The sequence below is a fragment of the Alosa pseudoharengus genome, unplaced genomic scaffold, assembly GCF_046254945.1.
Source record: "Alosa pseudoharengus isolate Yale_2024_CS ecotype anadromous, Long Island Sound unplaced genomic scaffold, YU_APseudo_1.1 YU_APseudo_1.1_scf_18, whole genome shotgun sequence".
Taxonomy (NCBI): Eukaryota; Metazoa; Chordata; class Actinopteri; order Clupeiformes; family Clupeidae; genus Alosa; species Alosa pseudoharengus.
The window spans coordinates 23,433,836-23,457,587 of NW_027468650.1; the positions used below are offsets into that span (position 1 = coordinate 23,433,836).

The following is a 23,752-nucleotide window of genomic DNA, read 5'->3' on the forward strand; positions in this document are numbered from 1 at the left end:
TCGGGTGAAGATAATTACGACCGAAGCAACTAAAGAGTACTTATTAACTACAATACCCAGACTGCATTTCTGTCCAATGTCATTCCCAGAAGTTTACATCTCAAACAAGGGAGACCACAACAACACCAGAGAGGGTTAAAGCTAGTAATCAAGGATCTTTGACAACACCTTTAGATTAGGCTACAGTTGAATTTAAAAAAATATTAGGCCTAAGAAGTGGGTTTACTTAAAACAATTTTAGTATAATTATAATTATATGTTCTACGATCCTCCATTATGAAAGACGGACACAGAGCCGACCTTTTCCGCTGGAAAAAAATAACTCAAAGCAAAAAGCCATCAACCACGAAGGTAGCCTAAAGCTTATTGTCATATCCGATGTTCAAAATGTGAATGTTTGACAACTTAACGAAGATTTGTTTGACTAGAATTTGCCTGGATGACGTCCACTTTAAGTAGCCTATGGGCATGGGAGCAATTCAAACTTTCTCAGTATTTCTAGTTGTAGATTAGCTATAAGGTTAGCCCATGACCTAGGGCCCTTATTGAGGGGTTTAGACTTTTTAATAGGTTGTTAAAAAGCTCGTCCATACATTTCCTAAATTTTATCATTTCTCATTTTAAGGGAGAAAGAATTGTCCATGCCTTGTCTTCATTAGGCTATTGCAAATTCCTTCACCGAAATCACCTATCTTATGCCCAGCAGCAAACTGATCAGACATCAGTCAGGGACAGGCTATTGCTGTGAAAATGTAGGGGGGAGACATCACTCCATTCTGGCCTCTCTACATTACTGAGTATATCATTGACTTGTTAGCCCCCTCATAGCCTTTCTAAGATGTCCTTGTAAGATATAGGCTATTTTGCATGTATCCTGGGCGAGACAAGAAAAGTAGGGATATGAAATGATGTGTAAGTAGCCACTTGTATTAAAGAGCTCACAGCTTTTCCAGCAGCTTTATCTGGCTAGATCTGTATGTTGCAGCCTGTGGTTTGCCAAACTTTTTGCCAAATTACCTTTAAATGGTGCAATAAAGATAACAAGTTTGCATTGATTTCCCTCCTGTTTATTTACTGTAGGTGCAACGTGATAGCCATGATATAGACCATTGGATAAAGGTAGGTAGTTTAATTCACAACCCTCTCAGCCACACTGTAAAAAAGGAAAAGTCAGGGCTGTCCAATTTATCAAACCATATTATGTTACAATTTCTAATTGAATCATGTAAGGTAAGCATACACTGGGGAGGGGGGTTTCCTTACAGAGGATTATGCTTAGAGGCCAGTGGAATTTTGAGCTGTAGTTTATGTTATGTCTTAAAGTCTAAAATATCAAAGTTATCTTCCTTTACTAAGTATATATGAATGCTTACTCTCAGTACATGCCACCCGTGTAACACAATCACGGTGAAATGATATGAATATTTCATGTAGGCCTAAGCCCAATCAATTACATTGGAATTACTTGATCAAATTGGGTTATCACAGCATGAATCAATTTTGTAAACCGAAAGAGAAATGCTGGAATAATTCTAGACATTTCATTCATGTGCAACCAATGTACACAATAAAATCAAGTAAATCCAGCGATTTATTTTTTTCAGTGCAACTGTCTTCTCTGTCTCAGAATAAATAATGAGTAGGCTGTATGTGATCTTTGCATATGATGTGCCTTTTTATGTAAAACTTCAAAACACACACACACACACACATACACACACACACATTTCCCTTGCCCCTGTACCAATGTCTTTTTTTCCCTTAGAGAGTGGAGAAAGCTTCAGAGTTTGCAGTCTCTGAGGTTTTCTCCCTTAAGAAATCCAAGACTGGCATTCACCATCAGGCAATTTCATTGCAGAGCACAGATCAATTGCAAGACCATGATGAGGCATACGGTGAAGGTAAATTGTAACAAAAATGACCACCAAGTTCTGATTATGTAACAAAAGACATGCCATACTCATACTCAGATATGTCATTCAATGTAATAAAACATGAAATATTGTGTGTATCCACATGCAGTGAATGTAATGTCAAGCACATGCTTGTGTTAAAAGCAATTTTCACTTAGCAGTAAGCACACAGGGATTTCTGAAGCTGTTTTTGGTCAATGGCACTTTGGTACTCATTGTTCCTATTGCTCTTTACTCTGTAGCGCAGGCAATTCTGAGCGAATGGATGAACCAAAAGTTGCGCCTTGAACTTGAGATGGATGATGAAGAGGAGGAGGAGGAGATTACAATCAACAAAATAGGGGCCCCTGTGTTGAGGTCACAGAATCATCCAACTGTACCACAGTACAACAGTTTTAATGGTATTATTTGTTTGTTTGGTTCCATTTTTGAACAACTGCTGTGATGTTACAATTGTTATTTCTCACCTTCGCACATCCTTTGATGTTCACACTGTGGCATTCTCCTGGTCCCTCAGACATGTATGCCAACCTGGAGCAGGAAGAGGAAAGCTTTGTGGTAAATAACATCCTGCAGGAGCTCATGGTGCATGACGTGTTGGATCCCGGGATAGTGGAGGACCTGAGTCTGGACTCTGCTGACAGGGCCAAGAGGAGAACACGGAATCCGGGCCTGACCATGGAGGTGCGGCACAGACAGGTGAAGGAGAACCGACTGAGGAGAGACGTGGAGCGGGAAAGGGAGCGACGGGAGCGGGAGGCGCAGAGGGAGGTGCGCGAGGAGGCCCAGAGGAGGGTGAGGGAGGAGGAGATGAGACGTCAGCAGGAGGTGCGGAGGAAAGATGAACTTCTGCAGCAGGAGGTGGTGCGACTACGCCGAGAGATGGAGGAGAGGAGAGCAGTGGAGCAGCTTGCTCGGAGGATGTAAGGTTGCCATGGCTACGGCTGGCCCACATTTTGAGCCTGACAGCGTTTTTTTCTCAACACTGTTTTCAGTTCATGTGCGAGCAAAAAGTGAAAACAGTTCCAAGTTCCATAATGCAAAATAATCATAGGTCTTTAGGAGAGCAAATAAAGTGTGTGTGGGTTTCACACTTGGATCGCGTTTTGTGTTCAGAGGCATTATATGTCTAAAAGGCACTTGTTCTTTATTGCAGGGAAAAAGAGAGGGAATACAAAGAAGCCAAGCAGAGAGAAACTCGGTCCATTAAACCTGCAGTGCTCGCATTAAACTCCCAGAAGCAGCAAGATGAGGAACAACTTGTGCAAGAGCAGGTGGAGGCTAGAGTCCACATGCTGAATCTACAAGTGAGGATTTGGATTTATTGTCAGTCTATGTGTGTGTGTGTGTGTGTGTGTGTGTGTGTGTGTTTTTGCATTTATGTGTGTGTGTGAGAGAGAGAGGCTGCCAAGAGAACAAAGAATATGTATTCACTGTCAGTCAGAGAAGGTTGAGACAGGGGAGCACTTTCTTCTTCACTGCGAAAAATATTACCTTTTTCACCAACTTCCAAAAAAACATCAAAATTTGAAGACAAAAAATGAAATGATAAATGATAAAAATCGCCATACCTCTTGGCGAAGGGCCAAGAGAGAGTGTGTGTGTGGGGGGGGGGGGGGGGGGGATTATAACAATACAGGACAACACACACCAGAGTTTCTCTGCACTCCTGGAGGTCCACAGATCCTCTCATAGGATTGAGTTATGGACTTGATGATCAACCCTCAACATTTGGTGGATTCAAGTTGTGTACAGTGGGTTTGTCCATTGGACTCGCCAATTAAGAAAAAACAAAGAAAGTTAGATTTCTAAGATTGCAGTCACTAATGAAGAGTGCTGAGGTGCATGAAAAAGTAATTGGTTTGTGTTAGTAAGGTTGTTTAAGTGAGAGTCATTGATGATTTTATAGTTGAAGGTTTAGTTAACTGTGTGTGTGTGTGTGTGTGTGTGTGTGTGTGTGTGTGTGTGTGTGTGTGTGTGTGTGGGTAGTGCCTGCAGAAGCACTTCTCAGCCTGGTTCACCTTGGTGCTGGCACGTCGTCTGCGTCAGGGCAAGGCGGCAGCGCTCTGTGATTGGAGGAGAAAACTGCGGGTTTGGCGGGCATGGCGAGCCCTGGTGTGGGCCAATAAGGAAGAGAGAGAGGCGGAGAGAACAGAGGAGGAGCTGCGATTGGAGCACAGGTGAGACCACATGACACACAGTATCCAGGGCTCTATCATCTTGATCAAGAGTATTAAGTAGGCCTATACCGTAATTTCCGAACTATTAGCCACGGTTTATACATTGATTTTACAAAATTTCTTCAGCTATGAGGTTAATACACGGGGGCAGTTAATATGGTATTTATATGGTTTTGTTTTGTTTTATTTGCATAAAACCCAGTCCTGCGGTTTATACACAATGCAGCTTATACACAGGAAATTACTGTATTACGTTTTAGGTTTAAGTTGTTGTTTTATATACTCAGGAAGGTAGATCAGGGTACTTTCTCGAAACACACATACTGGTGTCACCTTGTTCCCATAAACTGATATACACACATAGATACACATAATTCATACACACTTTTAACCAAAACCAATTTTTATTTTATTTGTTTGTTCTGTCTGTGTCTTGGGGTATTTCCATTTTATTTGTTTTTCTGTCTGTGTCTTGGCATATTTCCATTTTATTGGTTTGTTCTGTCTGTCTTGAGGTATTTCCATTTTATTGGTTTGTTCTGTCTGTGTGAAGCACATTGAATGATGATTATGTATGATAATGTGCTATACAAATAACTTTGACTTTGACTTTGACACGTAGATGCAGAGTTCGTTAAGATCTTTCTAGTAAACAAGACGTGCTGGGTTCCCAGTGGTGTTTGTGGGTGTGGTGGAACAGCTGTAGCATTGGCGCCTGACAATCAGTCGATTCCTGAACCCACTGTTGGGAGTCCGTGTTTGGATAAATTCTTACGTTTCCTTACACACATGCATATGTAGTGAGGCTATACAGACTGACAAGGATTGGGTGTGAATCCTACACTTACCCATTTGGTCCTGAATAAAGTCCTTGAATCACAGTATTAACAGAATGAGAAAGGGAGAGACATGTAGTCCCATCAGAGAGTAGCGTAGGCTGTTGAAGGAGTGTTTGGAACTGCAAGCTCTTCATGCAAATGATTACCATCCTACTGCCTAAACATTAAACAAGGGCACTTTTAATCATCTCTGCAATTTAGTTTGACCATGGGATTAGCATTTTTATGGAATACAAAATGTATAGGCCTACTCTTCCCTATCAGAAGTACCCGTCCTTTGGGTCTGTTTGAAGTGAAAAAAATAATGAGTTGGCACGCCAGCTTACGTTTTGTGCTCCCAAAACAATATTGAACAACTGTTCAAGGTTTGTTGAGCCTAGCTTGAAATTAGCCTTGGACATGATGCCAGAACAAGCACTTGAATTATGGGAGATAATAATGGTTGTAACACAGAGGTAAAGAGTGTTTGATTGACAGGTTGATATCCCTTTAGGCGTTGTCAAGTGGCCGCAGAGAGTGACCGTAAGAGGCTGCTGAGACGGTGTCTGAATGATTGGCAGCTTTGGTGTCGAATGGAGAGAGAGCGACGGGAGCTTCTTCAGCAACAGGAGGAAACCAAACGAAAAATGGCTGCCCTGATTTCTGCTGCCGTCTCAGGGAAGTTAGGGTCTGAGCACGCCTCTGTTCAGCCAGTCACAGACCTACCTGAGAAATCTAGCCAATCAGAACCCATAGATACAAAGGTAAGCCTTACCTAACAAACAGGCTGTCTTCATTTCCTTCTCAAGTATCCACTGTCTTTCTTTCTCGCTGTCTTCCTTCTCCTCCTCATCTCTGCCTGTTGCTGTCTCCCTCTTTTCTCCCTCCTCCTCCTCATCTCTTTGTCTCTGTCTTTCTCTCATTCCCAGGGACAGAAACAGAGTATCATTTTACAGCAACATTAGTAATGTACTGTCCTCCCTGAATACTGAGTCATGAGTGTGTGTGTGTGTGTGTGTGTGTGTGTGTGTGTGTGTGTGTGTGTGTGAGAGTCTTTAAAGGGGGGTGGGGGCAGTTTTAACAACAGTGATGGTTTATGAATGAAACATGAGGTGAGGTGCTCAGCGAAGCCACCCAGCCCAAGCCAGCCAATAAAGCACACAATTGAAAGCATTTAGGTCTCCCATATTAATCTTCGAGCGCCTCGCACTGTGCACACAATACGCCAGCGAGAGCCAGCACTGGCCACCTTGGATAATCAGTCATGTTTCTGTCAAGGAAGTTTATCAACAGAAGTGTGGAAACTTTGTTCCTCTGGTAAATAATTAAATGAGATAAAAGTTTCAGTTTATTTCCTGGGCAGGCTGGCACTGAAATGGAACAAGCAAGGGAGGCAGGAGAGGATTTTCAGAGTAGCATTCTGAGTGAGATTGTATGTATGTAAATGTAAAAAAAAAAAAATAGAGGCAGAGGGCCAAGTAGAGTTGGTGAGGGTGGTGGGGGGGAAATGCCAGGAGAAAGCATCTTCGCCTGAGGTACATTTGTGTGCTATGCCAGAAATGATCTGTGAAGTGTCATCACACCAGCCCACCCAGGCACTAAGGGGGGCTGACGCGCAGTCATGCACGGCCATCACCGATTTGATGCCCTTCTTATCTCCCAGCAGGCTGCCATCCCTGCATCGCAATGCCCTGGCACCACGCCCGCCTCCGCCTCCCCTCTAATTGCCACGGAATTTGCCCGGGGCGATGCCCGCGGAGATGCCTGTGGCGGTGGTGGTGGCTCCCTTCCGAAGCAGGCTTGGCAGGTCACCCGCGGGCACGGTGCCCTGAGTGTGGCCGAGCTGCAGCAGCTGGCCAGGAGGAGGAAGGGCCTCCAGGAAGGACAGCTCGCCGATGCCCCCCGACGCCCCGGAGTGGAGGTGCGCGGCGGGAGGTTCGAGCACCGGCACGCCACGCAGCAGCAGGTGATCACCGAGCAGCGGAGGCTCCTGAGGGAGCAGCAGGAAGTGATCGCTCGGCTGCAGGAGACGCGGAGCATGGCCGAGCTGCAGCAGCGCGCCACCGACGCGCAGACTCGGGCCACTGCACAGACCCCAGCGGGGCCCAGGCTGCCAATCACACAGCTCAATGGCTTCCAGCAGCCACCCAAAAACCTCAAGGGCTCCAGTGAGCCAATCACAGAGAAGAGAGAGACAGATGATGCTAGGTGAGCACCTGTTGAGTGTTGACCTTTACTAATGGACCTTTGCTTGAAACTGGAAGTGTTATGTTTTATGTTTTGTTTATGTTTTAATGGGAAGCTGTGTGACAACAATTTAGTATTCTTTTAGCTGTGTGTGTGCAGTGACTGTGTGACAGACGGTTGCTCTAATATTCATTGGTTTTACTTCCAGGCCCCAAGGCATCTCAGGGAAAACCAATATGAGCAACGTGGCCCTGAGAAACCCACAGAGGAAATCCACAGCCCTGCACCCTACTGTGCAAGGTCAGACACACACACACACACACACACACACACACACACACACACACACACACACACACACACACACACATACTGTACAAACACATCCGCTATAGTGATCCCAGGGCTTTGGCCTGATATGTCAGCGATGATGCAAGAGAAAGAAAAATTAATTTCAAGGCTCCAACAGCTTTGAAACGCTTTGACAGGAACCATAGGAAAGGTTTTTTCCCCCTTTACCACTCTTCGTACATTTTGCTGAAGTGCTACATGGGAGGAATGCAAGAAGAAGCGCAAAGTATCGTCATCATGTGAGCACATAAAATGCGCACACGCGCTTTCCCATTCTTTTTTTATTCGCTCTCAGCTCTACTGCAACCTGCATCATGTCTCTTTGGAGCCAAGCATCACATCTGGAGAGAAGGGTATTGTTGCAGAAGACTATTGTTGCAGTAACTTTAAATTACTTACGCATCTCTTTATCTCAGTCTCACTCAGTCTTCTCACTCTCCCTCTCTCTCGCTCTTTCTTTCTTTCTTTCTTTCTCTCTGAGGTCCACAGACTTATAAACTTGACACACACAGTAGACTGTGTGTATGATTTTAAAGAGAGCTCCTTAAGAATCTAACAAAGGTGCATGAAGCAAACGAGAGATGGAAATTGCTCCTCTATAGCATGTATGGCCAGGAATCATAATCAGCATATGTACCTACTGAGCCGGTGAGGACGATGTTATGCATTGTGCTATCAGTATGTGCTTTACATGGACAGTCATTATCTAAGGCCTTTCCGGAGGCACTAAACAAAGAAATAAGAGAATGAAATTAAGGGGAAAAAAGTTCTGAAGTTTTAAGACAGAACTTCCACATTTATGAAGTGCTAAATGAATTGACTCATAGTCCAATTTCGGTTGGTCCTTGTTCTAGAGGGAAGAAGCAACAACCAGCACGAAATGAATAATCTTTTTAAGTGATGGTGAACAGGTCTCCAGACTAACTTTTTGCCCTGGTTGCACTGGTGCACCTAACTTTTTTTCTTAGGTGCACCAGCACAAAAGTTAGGTGCACCCAAATTTTCAACCACATCGCATTTAACACCGCAGCAGGTTCACTTTTTTTCCTTAATTTCTGTCCTATATAGGTTGTCCTATGACTTATGATTTACAATTCTACAAGAAAAGTAACTTAATGAAGTGTTGGTGCTTTAAGTGCTTCACTGAGCTGAAATTTAAACTTAAAACATCTCAAGATGAATTAAATAAAAATAACAGTGAGTAAATTAACAGTGCACGTCTTTTAAGGGCTTCAAACTGCACATCTCATGGCTCAATGTCTTACATACTATCCTTCATGATCTTTAGGCCTTGGCTAAACCAGGTCGCCATGCATCTTCCATAGAAATGTATTTGAGCACAATTTAAAGAGATGTTCCAAGTAGCCTGGGGGATTTTTATGTGATTTTGCAATGATGATTGCAATAATCATTTGACAGTCGCACAATGCAATTTACTTTTTAATTTTAGTATTTTTAAAATTTCAATAAGAACATCACTATGGTTAATGCAGTGACGAAATGGTAGGCCTATTATTATAGGCTATTGCAATGACTTGCCATGCTCGATCTAAATGTGTCCATTCAATTCACCGTAAACAATGACCACAGTTATACATGCAGGGAATATTCGGGCTTTAAATGTAGCAGCGATATTCGGTTTGCGTCAAATACCGGATTAAATTGATTGATGCCATCAGAATGAGTTTACACAACTCGCGCACAAAACGAATATTGCTGTTGAAAACCGGGTTACTCCCTGCATGTAACTGCGGTCAATGACGCATTCCTTTTCGCGATATCTGTATCTCTGTCGTTCGCGAAGGCCTTGTATGCATTGTTCGCAATTTTAAGACGTCTTTTCATCTGCAATGACTCCTATAAATTTGGCGCAAGTGGCATTCCTGTACGTCGGGTTTACGTTCAAACTATTTTGGTGAATAATTATTTCGGACTGAACTTGGTGAAGGGAAGTTTCACTAGGCCTATCGTAGGCAACGATCTTGATCGAAACTTGATCATCATCTCGGGCTCGTCTGATCGGTTTGCTGCTGCCAGCCGCCGAAATGCAGTGGGGAGAGGGTACATTTATCTCGGCCTATGTGACCACACTGTAATGCAACTACATCCACTCTGTTTATCTGACGGGTCTCTGACCTCTCTATCTCTCTCTCTCTCTCTCTCTGCAGCACACGCATTTTCAAATTTACACACAGGCACTGGGCCACGGCCAATCAGAGGGGAGGTCCCGCCCTTCACTATCTGTGATTTGTTTAAACCACGATATTGGCCAAATATGTGTCTGTTATTGAACCAAAGGTAGAGTTTCATAAAATTGATAAAAAAAAATGGGTCAACTATGCGTGTCAGCTACACAGGGCTGCACCTCATCTTGGAGGAATCAAACAAAAACACTTGTTATCCATTTGTTTGTGACAGTTCGATTTTTTTATTTGTTAAGGTTGTTTTCGAGGGTGAAGTCTATGGAACATTTGACCAGTAGGCCTACCATTGATCTAATGAAAGTACTTACCTTAAAGGGTAAAGGCTGGTAATTAAATCTGTATTCCTGGGAACATGTGAGATTCACATCGATATCTAATGCTGCTCTCTGAACCCTCCTGACCATGCTCCCTCTTGCTCTCAAACACAAATTAATTGTAGCACAACAGTTGTGTTGCTTTAACAGCATGATGTGTTGAATTAAAAAACAGCTAGCTGGATTAATAGACAATATGTGTGGAGACAAAAGAGCAGAAAAAAAACAGGCATATGTGAACAGCAAAATACTTATATCTACATATTTTGATCCTGCGTGAATTTGAGAACAGAGGTAGAAAGTGTTCAGATGGTAATTGCTCTCATTCTCTCTCTCTCTCTCTCTCTCTCGTGTATTCCTCTCTCTCCCTCTTTTAATAATCCTACAGCGATGGAGGAGAGAGCTCGACAGCGCGCTGAACGCAGGAAAGAGGTGGAGGAGAGGAAGAGACAGATAGAGGAGGAGAGACTTGTGAGTACTGTAGTCTGTGTGTGTGTGTGTGTGTGTGTGTGTGTGTGTGTCATATTCTAACTTCAATTGATGTCTGTGGGTAAGAGAGGCCTAATGGGGTTTGAACCTAAATGTGGTGTGTGTGTGCGCATTTTTTGTGATGAAACCCTGCAAGGACGTAATTTAAACATACCCTTACCTTACTTAAATAAAACAAATGCAGTTAATCCTTTAATGAACATTAATCATTTACTATTCATCTCAAGGTATGTTCAAATGTTCACATTTATAGGCTGTTGATGCAGTCTTATACAGTTCTGTGAGGATTTTAATTAAAACATAGCCTTACCTTACTTGAATAAAAAATGCATTTAAGATGAAAAGGTTCAAAGGTTCACATTTATCTAACTTGGTGAATTTAGTCCTCTGGGCTGTCGACACTGTGTGTGTGTGTGTGTGTGTGTGTGTGTGTGTGTGTGTGTGTGTGTGTGTGTGTGTGTGTGTGTTTCCTCAGGCCCAGCTGAAAGCAGCAGAGGAGGAGAGACAGAGGGTGGAGGAGGAGGAGAAGCGCATCGCCACAGAGAAGAAAAGAGAGGAGCGGAGGAAGGAGCGGGAGGTGTGTGTGTGTGTGTGCACGCGTGTGTAATTTCAGCCTACACAGTGAGATGTTAGGATTTGGACATTGTCTGTTCATGTTGACTTCTGTTTAGGATGACATCCTGGGAACAGTTGAGGTTGATGTCATTCTTTTTCTCAACGTAGGTATAGGCTGCATTATATAGGCTACATTATATTTGTGTTTGTAACATAGATTGTTATTGAAACATGCACTAATACATTTCGAAAATGTCAGGTGTATATTCTTCCCAAGGAGAAGAAAATCTGAGTTGAGACCCAGGTATGGAATAAAAAGTGCTTGTATGGTAAGTGGCACTGTAGGGTGAATGTGTGGGTGTTTGTGTGGGTGTGTGGTCGGAATGTGTGGGTGTTTGTGTGGGTGTGTGGTCGGAATGTGTGGGTGTGTGGGTGTGTGGTCGGAATGTGTGGGTGTTTGTGTGGGTGTGTGGTCGGAATGTGTGGGTGTTTGTGTGGGTGTGTGGTCGGAATGTGTGGGTGTTTGTGTGGGTGTGTGGTCGGAATGGCAATATACTGTTGTGCAGTGGTTCTGGTCTCCACACTGTGGGCCGCAGCACACTGGTGTGTTGTGAAGGCTGCGCAGGTGTGCCGCAGGAAAAGTCCATATTGAGCTTTTATTATCATTGATAATAGTTAACAATCAGACAAACAGACTGTGGCTATTAAAATATTTCATGCCATTAGTTCTATACATCATCATCATCATCATCATCCTTATTTTCACTTTCCATCTAGGTACCGTTTTATTGGTCAAGGAAAGTTGCACCTGCATGCAACTGACAGTCAAACACTGTAGAACAACATAGCTGCATTCAGACATGGGCAGTATTTCAATTATATGTATGTAAAATACGTATTTAATTACTTTAGCGTATTTTGTAATTTGTATTTTGCAGGATTGGAAAAACTCAAATGTAGTTTGTAACAAAATACTTTGAGGGATTGTATTTGAGTATTTCAACTACTTAAATACTTAAATAAGCCAAAATGTCATCACTCAATTAAATATACTAACCGCTATAACCATGACAATAGGCAATGCTTATCATAAAGCCGAAGGCCAGAATCTCTGTGAATCTGGTTTTAAGAATAGGCTGGGTGCCTGGAGATATCCTTTGGGCAATTCCCTATATTCAACTGTAAAGTTGACCTAAACATTTTATTACCTTTTTGGAAGAAAAGCATGAAATGTTTACCCATTTTCCATTTTTCTTGCTGTGGTATGCCACATTGTGACCAACTTAAAAGTGTTAGATCCAACTTTCTTCTATTGCGATCCCCTCTGAACATGTGTAAAGTTGAAAAAAATGAAAAGAAAAGTAAATTTGACCCCATAACGTTGAGTACCTAATAGCTGATGTTCATTCTTACTGTAGGACAGTATTAAAACTTGGATTTGACATGAGGATTTATGTAAGGAGTAACATCCGCTGAGGTGTCCTGATATGCAGAAATAATGGAGGAGACGGAGACAAAGACCTCCCAGAGTGGAATTCTCTCCCAAGTTAATTCATTCCGTATATTGGGACACCTTATAGGCAGGAGCAAACTTTTGTCTGCTAACAACTGCCATGCTGTATACCCAAAAGGCATAGAAAAAAAAAACACTTTTAAAGATGCTTGACCATGAACTTTACCCATGCTGAATAGAAACAATATATTACAGCAGTGAGCAACAGACAGACAGTAAAATACAATCAATACTTGAGCTAAAGTCATGGGTTCACGTATAGCCTGCCAACATTAATGGCATGTGTCAAAATAGAAAAAAAAATAGTTTTAAATACTTTAATAGACTCGATTTTTCGATGACGTGTGGGTAATAAACGACAATTAACATGTTATTTTGTCACTTTTGTATGTTTAATATCATGGTGGTGTGCCATGAGATTTTCTCTCAGGAAATAGTGTGCCATGAAAGTTTGGTGAACACTGCTGTAGTGCATGGGAAAATGTCTTGACATGAATTGCATTGCTGTTGTTATTTGTTTCCTTATTTATCTGTAAGTACCCAATATGTGTTATGTGTGTGTGTGTATGTGTGTGTTCAGAGGGAACTGGAAAAACAGAGGAAACAGGAAAGGGAACAGAAGCTGCTGCACCAGGCCAAGGAGCACTATCAAAGGAGCCTGCTGCTCCGGCAAGGCCTAGCGCCATGGAAACGCCTCATGGAGCAGTGCCATGCCAACACGCAGGTGAGCAGTCAGACAAGCCAGACGGCCGCCCCACAGTCACGACACCCAACACCGGCGCCACCTGATCACCAGCCTACAGTCAGAACCAAAACAACTCACAAGTGAACGATCCCATCTGCATACGATATAGACACAGACACACCCATGCTGGGTTACAGATGTATACCTCCATTTTTCATTGATACAGATCTTGCTCTCTCTCTCTGTCTTTAACACAGTATTAAACAGACTTAAATCCTCTTATTGATATGTTACAGTAACATGTTTAATATCTAAGTCCTTATAAAGGCTATTTGACCCCAAGTGTGACCCATATCTATGTACATGCACCTGGTCTAGAAAGTTCACGGAAATATTATGCAAGCAACTGAACATATGAAGATCTTATTTGTAAAGTAAACCCACACACACCCACACACACACACACACACATTAGTAAGTGACACCGGAAGGCCAGCTGTTCCTTGTCACACGAAGATATTCTCATTTCCTGTGCTCAGATTATGTGTACGGTGTACTGTAGCTTTAGCACCTGCTTGACCACCTGTTATTTAGAAGGCTTGCGCCGAACTGACATCTGATAATCACAATGAGGGAGGGAGGGAGGGGGAGAGAGAGAGAGAGAGCGAGAGAGCGCGAGAGAGCTCAAGTGGCAAGGAGGTTAGGGAGAGCAAGAAAGAGAGGATGACAAGGAAGTTAGAGTGGGGTAGAATGAAGGCCAGTAAGAGCGCGAGGGAGAACAAAGAGATGAGAGTGAGAGGTCAGAGAAGGAGGAAAGTGAGAGAAAGGGTAATGAGGAACAGAGGAGAGAAAGAGAGAGTGACAGAGAGAGAATAAGTGAAAGGGTAATGACACAGCAAGTGATAAAATAGAGGGAGAGTGTGTGAGTGTGGTATGTATGTGTGTGTATGTATGTGTGTGTTTGTTTGTTTGTGTGTGTGAGAAGGTGGGGGTTGTATGTGAATTGAAGAGAGTGTGTTCTCGATGGAGAGTGTGTGTGATATGAGAATGTCTTACACCTGCTCTGTATCCCCCCCCAGCTGGCTACCGCCCATCATGGCCACTGGGCCCTAAGACGCTGCTTCCTGCTTTGGCACAGTGCCAGCCAACAGCGCCAGGCCAACCGAGAGGCCTGTGCCGCCCACCTTCACCGAAATATACTCCTGCGGAGGAGCCTCGCAAGCTGGAAGCGGGTATGCACATGCACACAAACACACACACACACGCTCCTAAATGTTCAAACACATGGACACACTCATTCACACACTCGAACACACAAACACTTGTAGCAGCAATCACACCATAATCTCATTTTGGAGAGGAAGGCTGTGGAGTTGCAATGAGGAGTCTGATTTGTACCCCGTGTGTGTGTGTGTGTGTGTACGCGCTCAGCTGAAGGACTACCGCTCCTTCCTGGAAGCGCGGGCTCAGAGGTTCTGCCGTGAACGGGTCCTGCGTCGAGTCTTCATGGTGCTCCTGGATTACGTGACGGATGAACGACTAGCGGCGTGGGACCGCGAGCAGCTGGCACAAGAGCACCACACCAGGTAAGGCTCACCTGAGTGCAGGTGATGCGGAGCAGTGGTGAAGGTGGGCTGTGGTGACAGATCATGGCATGGTGTCCTACTCTGTCTCGCTTTTGTGTGCTATGTTCACATCTTCAAGCACTTCAAACTTTTTTAAAAACTTTAAAACTTTTTAAACTTACAATTTTCATTTCTCCTCCTTGTCCATGTGTGTCTTTCTCCCATCTGCTGCTTCTCTTTCTTTGTTTTCCTTTCTCCCTTCTATTCTTTTCCTCTCCTGTATCCCTCCATTCTCTCTCCTCTCCTCTCTTTCTATCCCACTTTTCCCCCTCTCTCTCTCTCTCTCAGGCGGGTGGTGCGTAGTTGTTTCCTCAACTGGCGGCGTCTGCCAGAGCTCCAGAGAGAGGAGAAGGAGAGGGAGGTCCGTAGGGAGCAGCTCCGACGCAAGGTAGCTGAAATCCTGCCTGACTTCCGAGCGTCCTCCAGGGATTCTATCAGGAGCTCAGTCCTACCTCCCCTCTGAGTCACTGACACACTTTCAGGGGCACACACATTGACGTGAACAGACAAACCCTCACAAACACACTTGCACAGACCCACCATTCCAAGCTCCCAGCCTGAAGCAGGTCGTGTATAGATTCTTACTTGTGCCACGCACATCAACACACTTACATACATGCATGCCTGTGAGAAAATACATATGGCTGTATGCAAGAAGATGCAGATTCTTGGACCTGGACATTCACACAATCACTCACTCACTCACTCTCTCTACACACCACAGACACATTCATGTACAAAATGCAAACTTCTAGTCTCAAAATTGGACCAAGGTGGAAGTTAAAAGAAAACATCACACAATCACATAGTGGTCCACTATTTGTCTCTGAACATATATTTTATTTCATTTCTTTCCTCAAGTTTACTAATTGTTTATTTTCTTCCATGTGTTATCTTAGGGACATACATTATGTTATTCTTATTAGAACAAAGCTGTTTCAGACACTGCAATTATGCAGGATTGTAATTACAACTCAATCAGGAAGCCAAGTTGTGTCTGAAGTGAGTTTGATTGGTCTGTGCTTTCATGTATGCTTCTGTGATGAAGTCTTCTACACACCTTCTCAAACACAGATGGTACAAATGATCCTAATGACGCCCCCTGAAAGTGTTTCATCCATTTAAAGAGGTGCCTTACACTTTGCGTCTTCAAAGGGGAATGTGAGACAGGCAGGCTGGTGGAAGCGTTCAAAACCACATCTGCTTCATCACCTGTAAATATTCATGAGTCTAAAAAGTCATTTCTAGTGACAAATCTTCACCAAAAAAAAAAAAAAGTGTTGGCTTGTGAAGCAGCTGCCTTTAGAACAGATCTGGACGGATGATGTTGGACCTGGATCCATGCAACATCTGGGAAGGAATCACAGGGGGTGTTAACTAATGATGTTTTTTACACAAAGTCAGGGAGGAGCCAATAGGGGTGATTGAACTCACTTTCGCTTTCTAGAAGATTGCTTATTGCCAGAACTCTGAATCAAAGATTTATATTGATGAACTAGTGAACTGTCTGGTTGAGTTTGAGAAGGCCATAATTACATCACTCTCTGGAGGGCTCAGAAGGTCAATGGATGAACAGTCAAAGAAAGAAATGAGGCTTTGGACAAAGTACAGGAGTAGAAGATCACTATATACCCTACCAAATGAAAAAAATCTGCAGAGAAATAAATAAATGGAAAAGGCAAGACACACTGAAATGCTTCTGAAGGTGTGGTGCTGATGTCACTGTTAGCCGTGTTTTACCACATATCCCCAATACCCACCCCATAAACCTTTTCCTCACACACACAAGGACTGTGTGTGGACCTGTACCTGCACTGAGGAGAAGACATGGCACAACAGTGCCCCCAACTGGAGGTTTAGGGAACTGAGCCAAAGAGCTGGAGTGGCTGCTTCCTCCAATGCAGTTCCACCACGTTCAGGCTTCCAAGGGAAACGAACACAGCAAATCACAACTGTTTGACGCAGGTATGTCAGTGCTCAGAATATCAAAAACGGAGAAGAGTCAGAAACCAGAGTTTGGTAGGCTGCCTGCCAGTTGTTCAACACTGAGGGTGAAGGCTACATAGTCCTACACCAATTCTGTGAAGGCGGGTGGCGATCGTTCGGAGGGGTCGTTGTTGTCGGCCATAGTCAGGAATTCTGCCCAGTTGTGGCGGAAACCCTGCGAATAGACGCCGGTGTCGATGATGAGGCCCCAGAGGAGAGTGCGGCCGGTCTTGTCCCGCAGGGCGAGCCGCGCCTCGCGCTCCGTCACGTTGTAGCTGACGTTGATGAGCTGGAGGACCAGGAGGTGGAGCATGCCGCCCGTCACGATGCTGCTATACCAGGCACAGGTGAAACAGAGGGCCGAGCTGTACAAAACACACACCTGCGATTATGCTATGTCTACACACACACAGGCAACATATGGACTATGGAGTGACAGTGGTTGAGGAGCACCCATCTGAAATGAAATGTGTGTAACTGAAGGGGAAATCAAACAAATCTCACAACCTGAATTGACACTATGCGCTCTCACACCTCACACACTATTCTCTCTCGCTCCGTCTCTCACACTCACTCACACACATACACACATGCAAAATCTGCTTTACCATGCACAGGTGAGAGAATTGCTGAGCTGGGCTAGGTGCACTCCAACGCCACAAGCAGCCATCAAAACAACAAATGAAAGTGCTGAACCACACAAAACACCACTTTAATATTCAGACACAGATGCTAGCTCAAAAACCACGGGTGGGACAGCACTAAACCACACACACGACTAATACCAAAGCAGCTTTACCAGACACAGGTGAGAAAGCACTGAGGTGTGCAAAAGTCTAATCCATGTTCAGCCCCCTACAGTCCCTCACAAACACATAGACCATCATATGACTATAAAACACAAATACAGTCTCTTACAAACGTACAGGCAGAAAGCATCAACAGTCCCTCACAAACATACTGTATAGACCTTCATTCGAGTACAAAACACAAACAGTCCCTCACAAACATACAGACCTTCATTCAAGTGCAAAACACAAACAGTCCCCTACAAACATATTATACCTTATAAGTAAATTGCACAAATACTAGCCCATATAAACATATAGACCTTGATTCAAGCAGAACGCACAAACAGTACCTCACAAACATACAGACCTTCATACAAGTAAGAAGCAGGAATACTGGCCCATAGAAATGTATAGACCTTCATACGTGTAGAAATATTGACCAGTCCCTCATAAACACACAGACCCACATATGAGTAGAAAGCAAATATACGGTAGCCTGCTATTCAAATATCATACAGTCACAAACAAACATGGCAGGAGAAAGAGGTTCTAGATGAATGACACAGTTACATGAACATTCATAGTCATACTGCACAGACATGGGCAAGCACAAACACTGATTCATACACTAGAGTAGTTACACCTGTGATGACATGAGACTTAACACTACCATCTCACCTCCCGGGGCATGCTGTAGACAAACACATTCACACCTGAAATGTAATATCCTCCTACGTCATCTCTGTTTCTCACATTCCTTCTCTCTCTCTCTCTCTCACACACACACACACACACACACACACTGATGACATTAATTTACAAACTTAAACATACTACACTGCAAAAACTCATTAGCTAAATCTGGGCCAATTATGTCGCTGAGTGTGTATTCCTAGCTCCTATGAGAGTGATTATGGTGGGTGGTGGGGGGGGCTAGCCCAAGCTCCAATTTTAGACATTTAATGCCCACCTGTATAAATTGTGCTTAATGTGCCCCAGATAAATGAATGAGTAATAAAGCACCATTAAATGGCTGTTAGAGATTTGAGATCTGAATAATTAATAAATAATAGGGTCATCTGTGCTGAATAATTGAATAATGTTATTTCTGAGAGGGATGAGATCACACAGACACAGCTCTTGTAGCACAAGGAAGAGTGTGCAGTGGTATGAACACTTACCCACACAGTGTCCATGTTTGTTGGTTTAACGCATGGTCAAACCATCCAGGAAATGTAAGTAAGTGTGTATCTAAGATCATGTTTGAGTGTGTGCAAGAGTGTGTCCATGAGTGAGTGGAGTGTGTGTGTGTGTGAATGTACTGTATGTATGTGTGAGTGTGTGTGTCTGTATGTGAGTTGAGAATGTGTGTGTGCGCATGTCAGTTGTGGCTACAAACCTGTACAGTGTATGTAGGTACTGTATGTGTGTGTGAGTGAGTGTGTCTGTATGTGAGTTGAGAGTGTGTGTGTGCGCATGTCAGTTGTGGCTACACACCTGTACTGGCTGTAGACTCCAGGGCAGTAGAGCAGGGCGATTAGCACATTCTGGCGAGGGCACACGGTGCGCAGCACCAGGCTGATCCCGTACAGGGAGGTTAACAGGAACAGGAGGAGCGTCATCAGGAAGCTGCGGTGATTGGCCCGCCCCACGCAGCTGTTAATCCTGCCATGGCATTGACCCACATGACACGACAGGACACGACACACAGACAAGAGACTGGCCTTGAGCCCTAGATCATCTCTCTCCATCACACACACACACTGAAACGCACGCCATCAGTAACTCTTACACACTCGAACTTCCTTTCACTCACACATTCAATCTTTATCTCCCACTTAGCCATGGGCTCAAATTCTCTCTCTTGAGCATGCCATCTGTACCTCTCTCTGTTCTTTCAGTCACTTATCCCCACATATCCTCTTAATCTCTGACCCCCCCCCCCCCCCCCACACACACACACACACACACACACACACACACACAAACACTTTCTTTTTCACACACTCTTCGCACAAATCTCGTATGCACTTGTTCACCCGCTCCACCCCCTAGGTCACTTACACCATACATCCATGGAAAATGGGACAGAGACTTAAAAAAAGCCTGAAACTGTATATCCCTGGGGCATACATTAAATGCACCATTATGTAACACTCTCCATTCACAGTCATGCATGCGTCTGAAGAGCTGAAATGTTCGCCACGTTTAACTACAGAGATGTTAACAGCTGAGGAAAATGTCATGTCATGTTATGTTAGGTTATGTTAGAGAGGTGTGCTATATTATGAACAAAAACATATGGTCAACCACCGAAGTAGAAAGGGTGAGCAGGGTTTTTTAAGCCAAAGATGTTGCCATGAGGTTGTGGCAGTGTGGCAGATGAAGTGAGAAGAAAAGACAGAGACCCTGCTGGACAGACAGAGGAGCGTTTTAATGGCAGAAACCCACCAGACACAATGGTGATCCAAGCGCTGGATGCAGGCACTGCAGATGCGACAGTGTCCAGCCCGCGGGGGGCGCACTGTCCTGCACCAGGGGCACCAGCTCTTCTTCTTACTGCCCATTTGCCCCGATGGGACCTCCTCCACTGCCCCGTCACTGGTTTTGTGCTCCAGCACCGCCGTCCCCCGATTGGCTATGACCACCTGGTGCCTGGTTCCGTTCAGGTGGGAGGAGTCCTTATCAGGAAGTGGACTGTGATAGGTGACGGTGCTGTGGGTGTCAGACAGGCGGGGCTTGACGTAGCCCGGCCCCCTCTTGGTGTGGACGAGGGAGACGAGAGTCAGAATCACACCCATCGTCACTGTGGCCAGCTGAGTGGACGTGACTTCGCCGCTGGGGACTATCTCTGTGATGAAGAGGTAGTACATGTAGCCCAGAGAGAAGAGCGCCAGACTCAGGAAGAACAGAGTGCGGCCCTTCTTGCGGTGGGTGAAGTAGTAGTACCACAGTACCAGCCCAGGAAGTGCTGTCAGGACTACAACTCCCAGAAGGATGTGCAAAGCTGCAATGCGCAGCAGGACAGGAAGCAACACAAGGGGCGGGAGCAGGGACAAGTCGACGCGCTTCGCCCCCTGAATCCACGGCACCCGTAGTCGGTCGGACACAGAGTCTACCACTCGAGACAAAGAGTCTGGCTTTTGAGCCTCCCGTTTCAGCCACCTGAGAAACAGAGATACAGTGAGGGCCTGACAGACAGACCAACATATATGCCCCCATGTTGACTATACAAACCCCCAAACAAGTTAAATTCAACATTAACAAAAAACGTCAATCATGCAATGAACAAACTGATTTTAGTTGTACACTTTCATGTTCCAAGAGTAAAAAATGTGTCTTCATACGAAGACAAGAGCAGCCCTCAAAAGAACAAGAACACTTGATCGAGGGTTGCTATCAGCCATATTTTTACATTCAAAAGGAAATCATGTATGTCAGCAAAACTGCCATATTGTAATTTCTACACGTATGCCACATGCTGTTGGATGTGTATTTGTATGGATTCCATGAAGTACTTCATGCCATGTTGATCTCTTGAATGTCAAAAATGTCACTTGTTTCAGGATGAACATTGAACATCATGACTTTAACATTGTACAGCACTAAACGGTCAGTTGACAAGTGCCTTTGAGTACTGCAAATGTGGACACTAGTACATGTGCCGCCTAGAATCACTGCCTATGAAATTGTTGGCGGCATATGGGCTACCAGACCAACAGCACAGTGCGTTAGTTTGCCCAGTTCCTGCATCCAAATGAAAGTGGATAGTCAGTGTCACTTTGAGCACATGATGTATGCTGCTTCCGTCTGGCACCCTCCCTCATATCGATGACCTTTCCCTTTTTATAGCAGACATGGCAGCCTTCACAGATGACCCACACCCATCCCTAACTAGAGACGGAGAGTGCTCAACTTGATTGGCTACCAGTAATTTAACAATGGTCGTTGCACAGCAACACTTTCAGGAAATGCACCCCTGATTGGCCAGATGCTGCTGTGCTAGGCCCTCGTACCGTGTCCCCTCTCCTTACCTATCACACGCGTCGTCCAGGTCCTCGCAGTCGCAGCAACACGCCGCTACATGGTTCCGGCCTCCCTTTCTGTCCACATACTCACAGCAGCACAAGGGGTCATCAGGCTCCGGCGGCTTATGGACCCCCCTCTTCATGATGCCCACTGTGTTGGCCAATAATTGGTATCTTGGCTCAAAGAGAGGTCACATAACACACCTGTGGGTGGGCAGAGGCTGGTGAGAGTTGGCATCGGCTCTGGGTAGAGACCTGCTAAGCCATGTGGTGAGCTGGATGCCATTCATGCCATCCTAAATGTCATGGATGCATTATCACTTGCCTCACTGATCACATCATCAGTTGCATTTACACAATCCATTTTTAGCCAGGGTATGCTATGCGTGTATGTCAAACTAACATTTCATATTATGCCACGTTATTATCCATTTAGGTAGGCCTACACAGTGGTTTACTGATTGCAACTTCTGCAACTTTCCCCATTAGGTGTAGAGAGCGCACGGACAGTGATCAATAAGGCTAAGTGGACCTATGAGCAGGGAGAGTTTAAAGACGTGAGGGGAGTTAAAAGCCCACAGCTGGTCAATACGTGCACGGAAGGCTTTTCCTGTACACTCATGTATTTCTGATGGAGCGTTAACTGTGTTGTAACGACATCTTCTGTTATATTCTGCTTCTCCTTACATCTTCACTGCGACACTGAATATTCTGTTTGCCCAATAATAACAATTTCAACACACACATAAATCTTTCTTTAACGCAACACTCAACCGAGTGGTACTTATCATGTCGTGTCAGACAGCAGAGCTGCTCTAGCTTCTTGTCCTCTGGGAGAGCAAGGTCAATGGTCTACTTCCAATTCGTTATAGGCCATTATGTGACCATTTATTTCAGGCTACAAGGTGTAGACTAGTTGCTGTGCAAGACGCATGGAGAAAGCGAGACGGCTGTCACTTGGTCATTTGAGCTGGTGTGCCAGCTCAGCTCAGTATCGCTTTATATGCAGAATGTGAGGATTTGAAATGTGGCACAGCACAAAATCAAGCAGAAGATGAAAACGTTGGGTAGGCTATTCAAGAAGGTTGTGACTTCCACGTCACTCAGTCGTAGCCTACACAGCATCGCCAAGACCTTGACAGAATGTGTAAGTCTGCAACGGTCTAGCCAACCGCGGTAATCACCTCCCCTACCACCAGAGCATAGCCTACACGTCGTCTATCTCGTAGCCTAATGTAATTATTTAAAGATTACAAAGGTTACAAAACAAAATCGTGGTTTGACATGGCATCGGGAAATTAAAATGCGCTCGGAAACGGTGGCGACATGCCGATCCTAAAATCCTATTCAGCGAAACATGCTGTTTGAGTTGCCAGTTGAAACAACAGGTTAATTATGGTTAATTATGACTGAAGTTTCGTATAAACCATATGAATTATGAAATGGGGGCCAGTTGAGGCAAACATGTCCACCAGAAGGAATAACCTACATTCCCTTGTATCAAAGTCGCACTCATTCCGGATGTTTCTGTGGAGACGAAGCACTGGCAGTAAATCAACCATGTTTAGAACAGCGGTGAAAGTTGATACTAAGTATTCGATAGCTTGAAACCGTAGGCTATCATTTCACATGGAGTTGAACACTGTCCTAAACTCGGCGTGAACAATATTTAGTCTAATTTCTAAGATTTACCATTTTATGTTTACGTCAGACACTTCCTCGTTGCTTACAGATAAGTCAACTCGTAGGCTATCAAAAGGAAGGCTAATGAATCTGAGATGTTATTCGCATTTAAAACATATTATGATACAGTGCTATTAATGAAATCATATGACACAGCCTACCTGCACATCAGTAACTGTGTGGATTTTCCATTCAAACTGGACACATTAGTTTAACTGTGGTTCCGCCTGACGGTTGTCACTCATCTAGTTTCATTTCTGTCCATTTCAGCTTTTCGTCCGGCTAATGCAAACGCAGTGGTCATATCCACATGACGCCACTACGAAGATAGCCCTCGATGATGTTGATGGCCAAGTTGAAAGTTTAAAAGTGCGAGAGCGGCGGTCGTCAAATAGGCTATTTCTGACACGCCTGCCTGTTCTGTTTACGA

At 44.3% G+C, this 23,752-nt stretch overlaps 2 protein-coding genes across 3 annotated transcripts; one reads left to right on the forward strand and one right to left on the reverse strand.

Moving 5' to 3' along the window:
• Positions 1 to 120: 120 nt before the first annotated feature.
• Positions 121 to 15,824, forward strand: ccdc191 (coiled-coil domain containing 191). 2 transcript variants are annotated; one of them, XM_076290634.1, is made up of 16 exons: positions 121 to 351; positions 1,081 to 1,119; positions 1,766 to 1,901; positions 2,156 to 2,314; positions 2,431 to 2,836; positions 3,070 to 3,220; positions 3,903 to 4,093; positions 5,426 to 5,675; positions 6,575 to 7,119; positions 7,307 to 7,398; positions 10,356 to 10,438; positions 10,932 to 11,033; positions 13,105 to 13,248; positions 14,289 to 14,441; positions 14,641 to 14,795; positions 15,123 to 15,824. In XM_076290634.1, exons 1-16 carry the CDS (start codon positions 277 to 279, stop codon positions 15,295 to 15,297), a joined length of 2,856 nt encoding a protein of 951 aa, XP_076146749.1. In that variant the 5' UTR covers positions 121 to 276; the 3' UTR covers positions 15,298 to 15,824. The 2 variants fall into 2 exon arrangements, with proteins under 2 accessions (XP_076146749.1, XP_076146750.1); XM_076290635.1 differs by having other exon boundaries at positions 6,578 to 7,119.
• zdhhc23b (zDHHC palmitoyltransferase 23b) lies at positions 15,641 to 23,752 on the reverse strand. The gene is made up of 5 exons (XM_076290636.1): positions 23,484 to 23,752; positions 21,646 to 21,843; positions 20,063 to 20,776; positions 19,109 to 19,276; positions 15,641 to 17,185 (listed from the first exon to the last, which is right to left on the reverse strand). Exons 2-5 carry the CDS (start codon positions 21,780 to 21,782, stop codon positions 16,903 to 16,905), a joined length of 1,302 nt encoding a protein of 433 aa, XP_076146751.1. The 5' UTR covers positions 21,783 to 21,843; positions 23,484 to 23,752; the 3' UTR covers positions 15,641 to 16,902.

Bases quoted from the DNA above. Each gene is read 5' to 3' on its own strand.
- ccdc191 (XM_076290634.1), top strand. From the start codon at position 277: ATGAAAGACGGACACAGAGCCGACCTTTTCCGCTGGAAAAAAATAACT. The intron at 7,399-10,355 runs GTCAGACACACA...ATAATCCTACAG, and splicing joins CCTGCACCCTACTGTGCAAG to CGATGGAGGAGAGAGCTCGA. The intron at 14,796-15,122 runs GTAAGGCTCACC...TCTCTCTCTCAG, and splicing joins GCACAAGAGCACCACACCAG to GCGGGTGGTGCGTAGTTGTT.
- zdhhc23b (XM_076290636.1), bottom strand. From the start codon at position 21,782: ATGAAGAGGGGGGTCCATAAGCCGCCGGAGCCTGATGACCCCTTGTGC. The intron at 19,277-20,062 runs GTGGGTTTCTGC...ATGCCATGGCAG, and splicing joins TTGGATCACCATTGTGTCTG to GATTAACAGCTGCGTGGGGC. The intron at 17,186-19,108 runs GTGTGTAGCCAC...TGTTTTGTACAG, and splicing joins GGAGTCTACAGCCAGTACAG to CTCGGCCCTCTGTTTCACCT.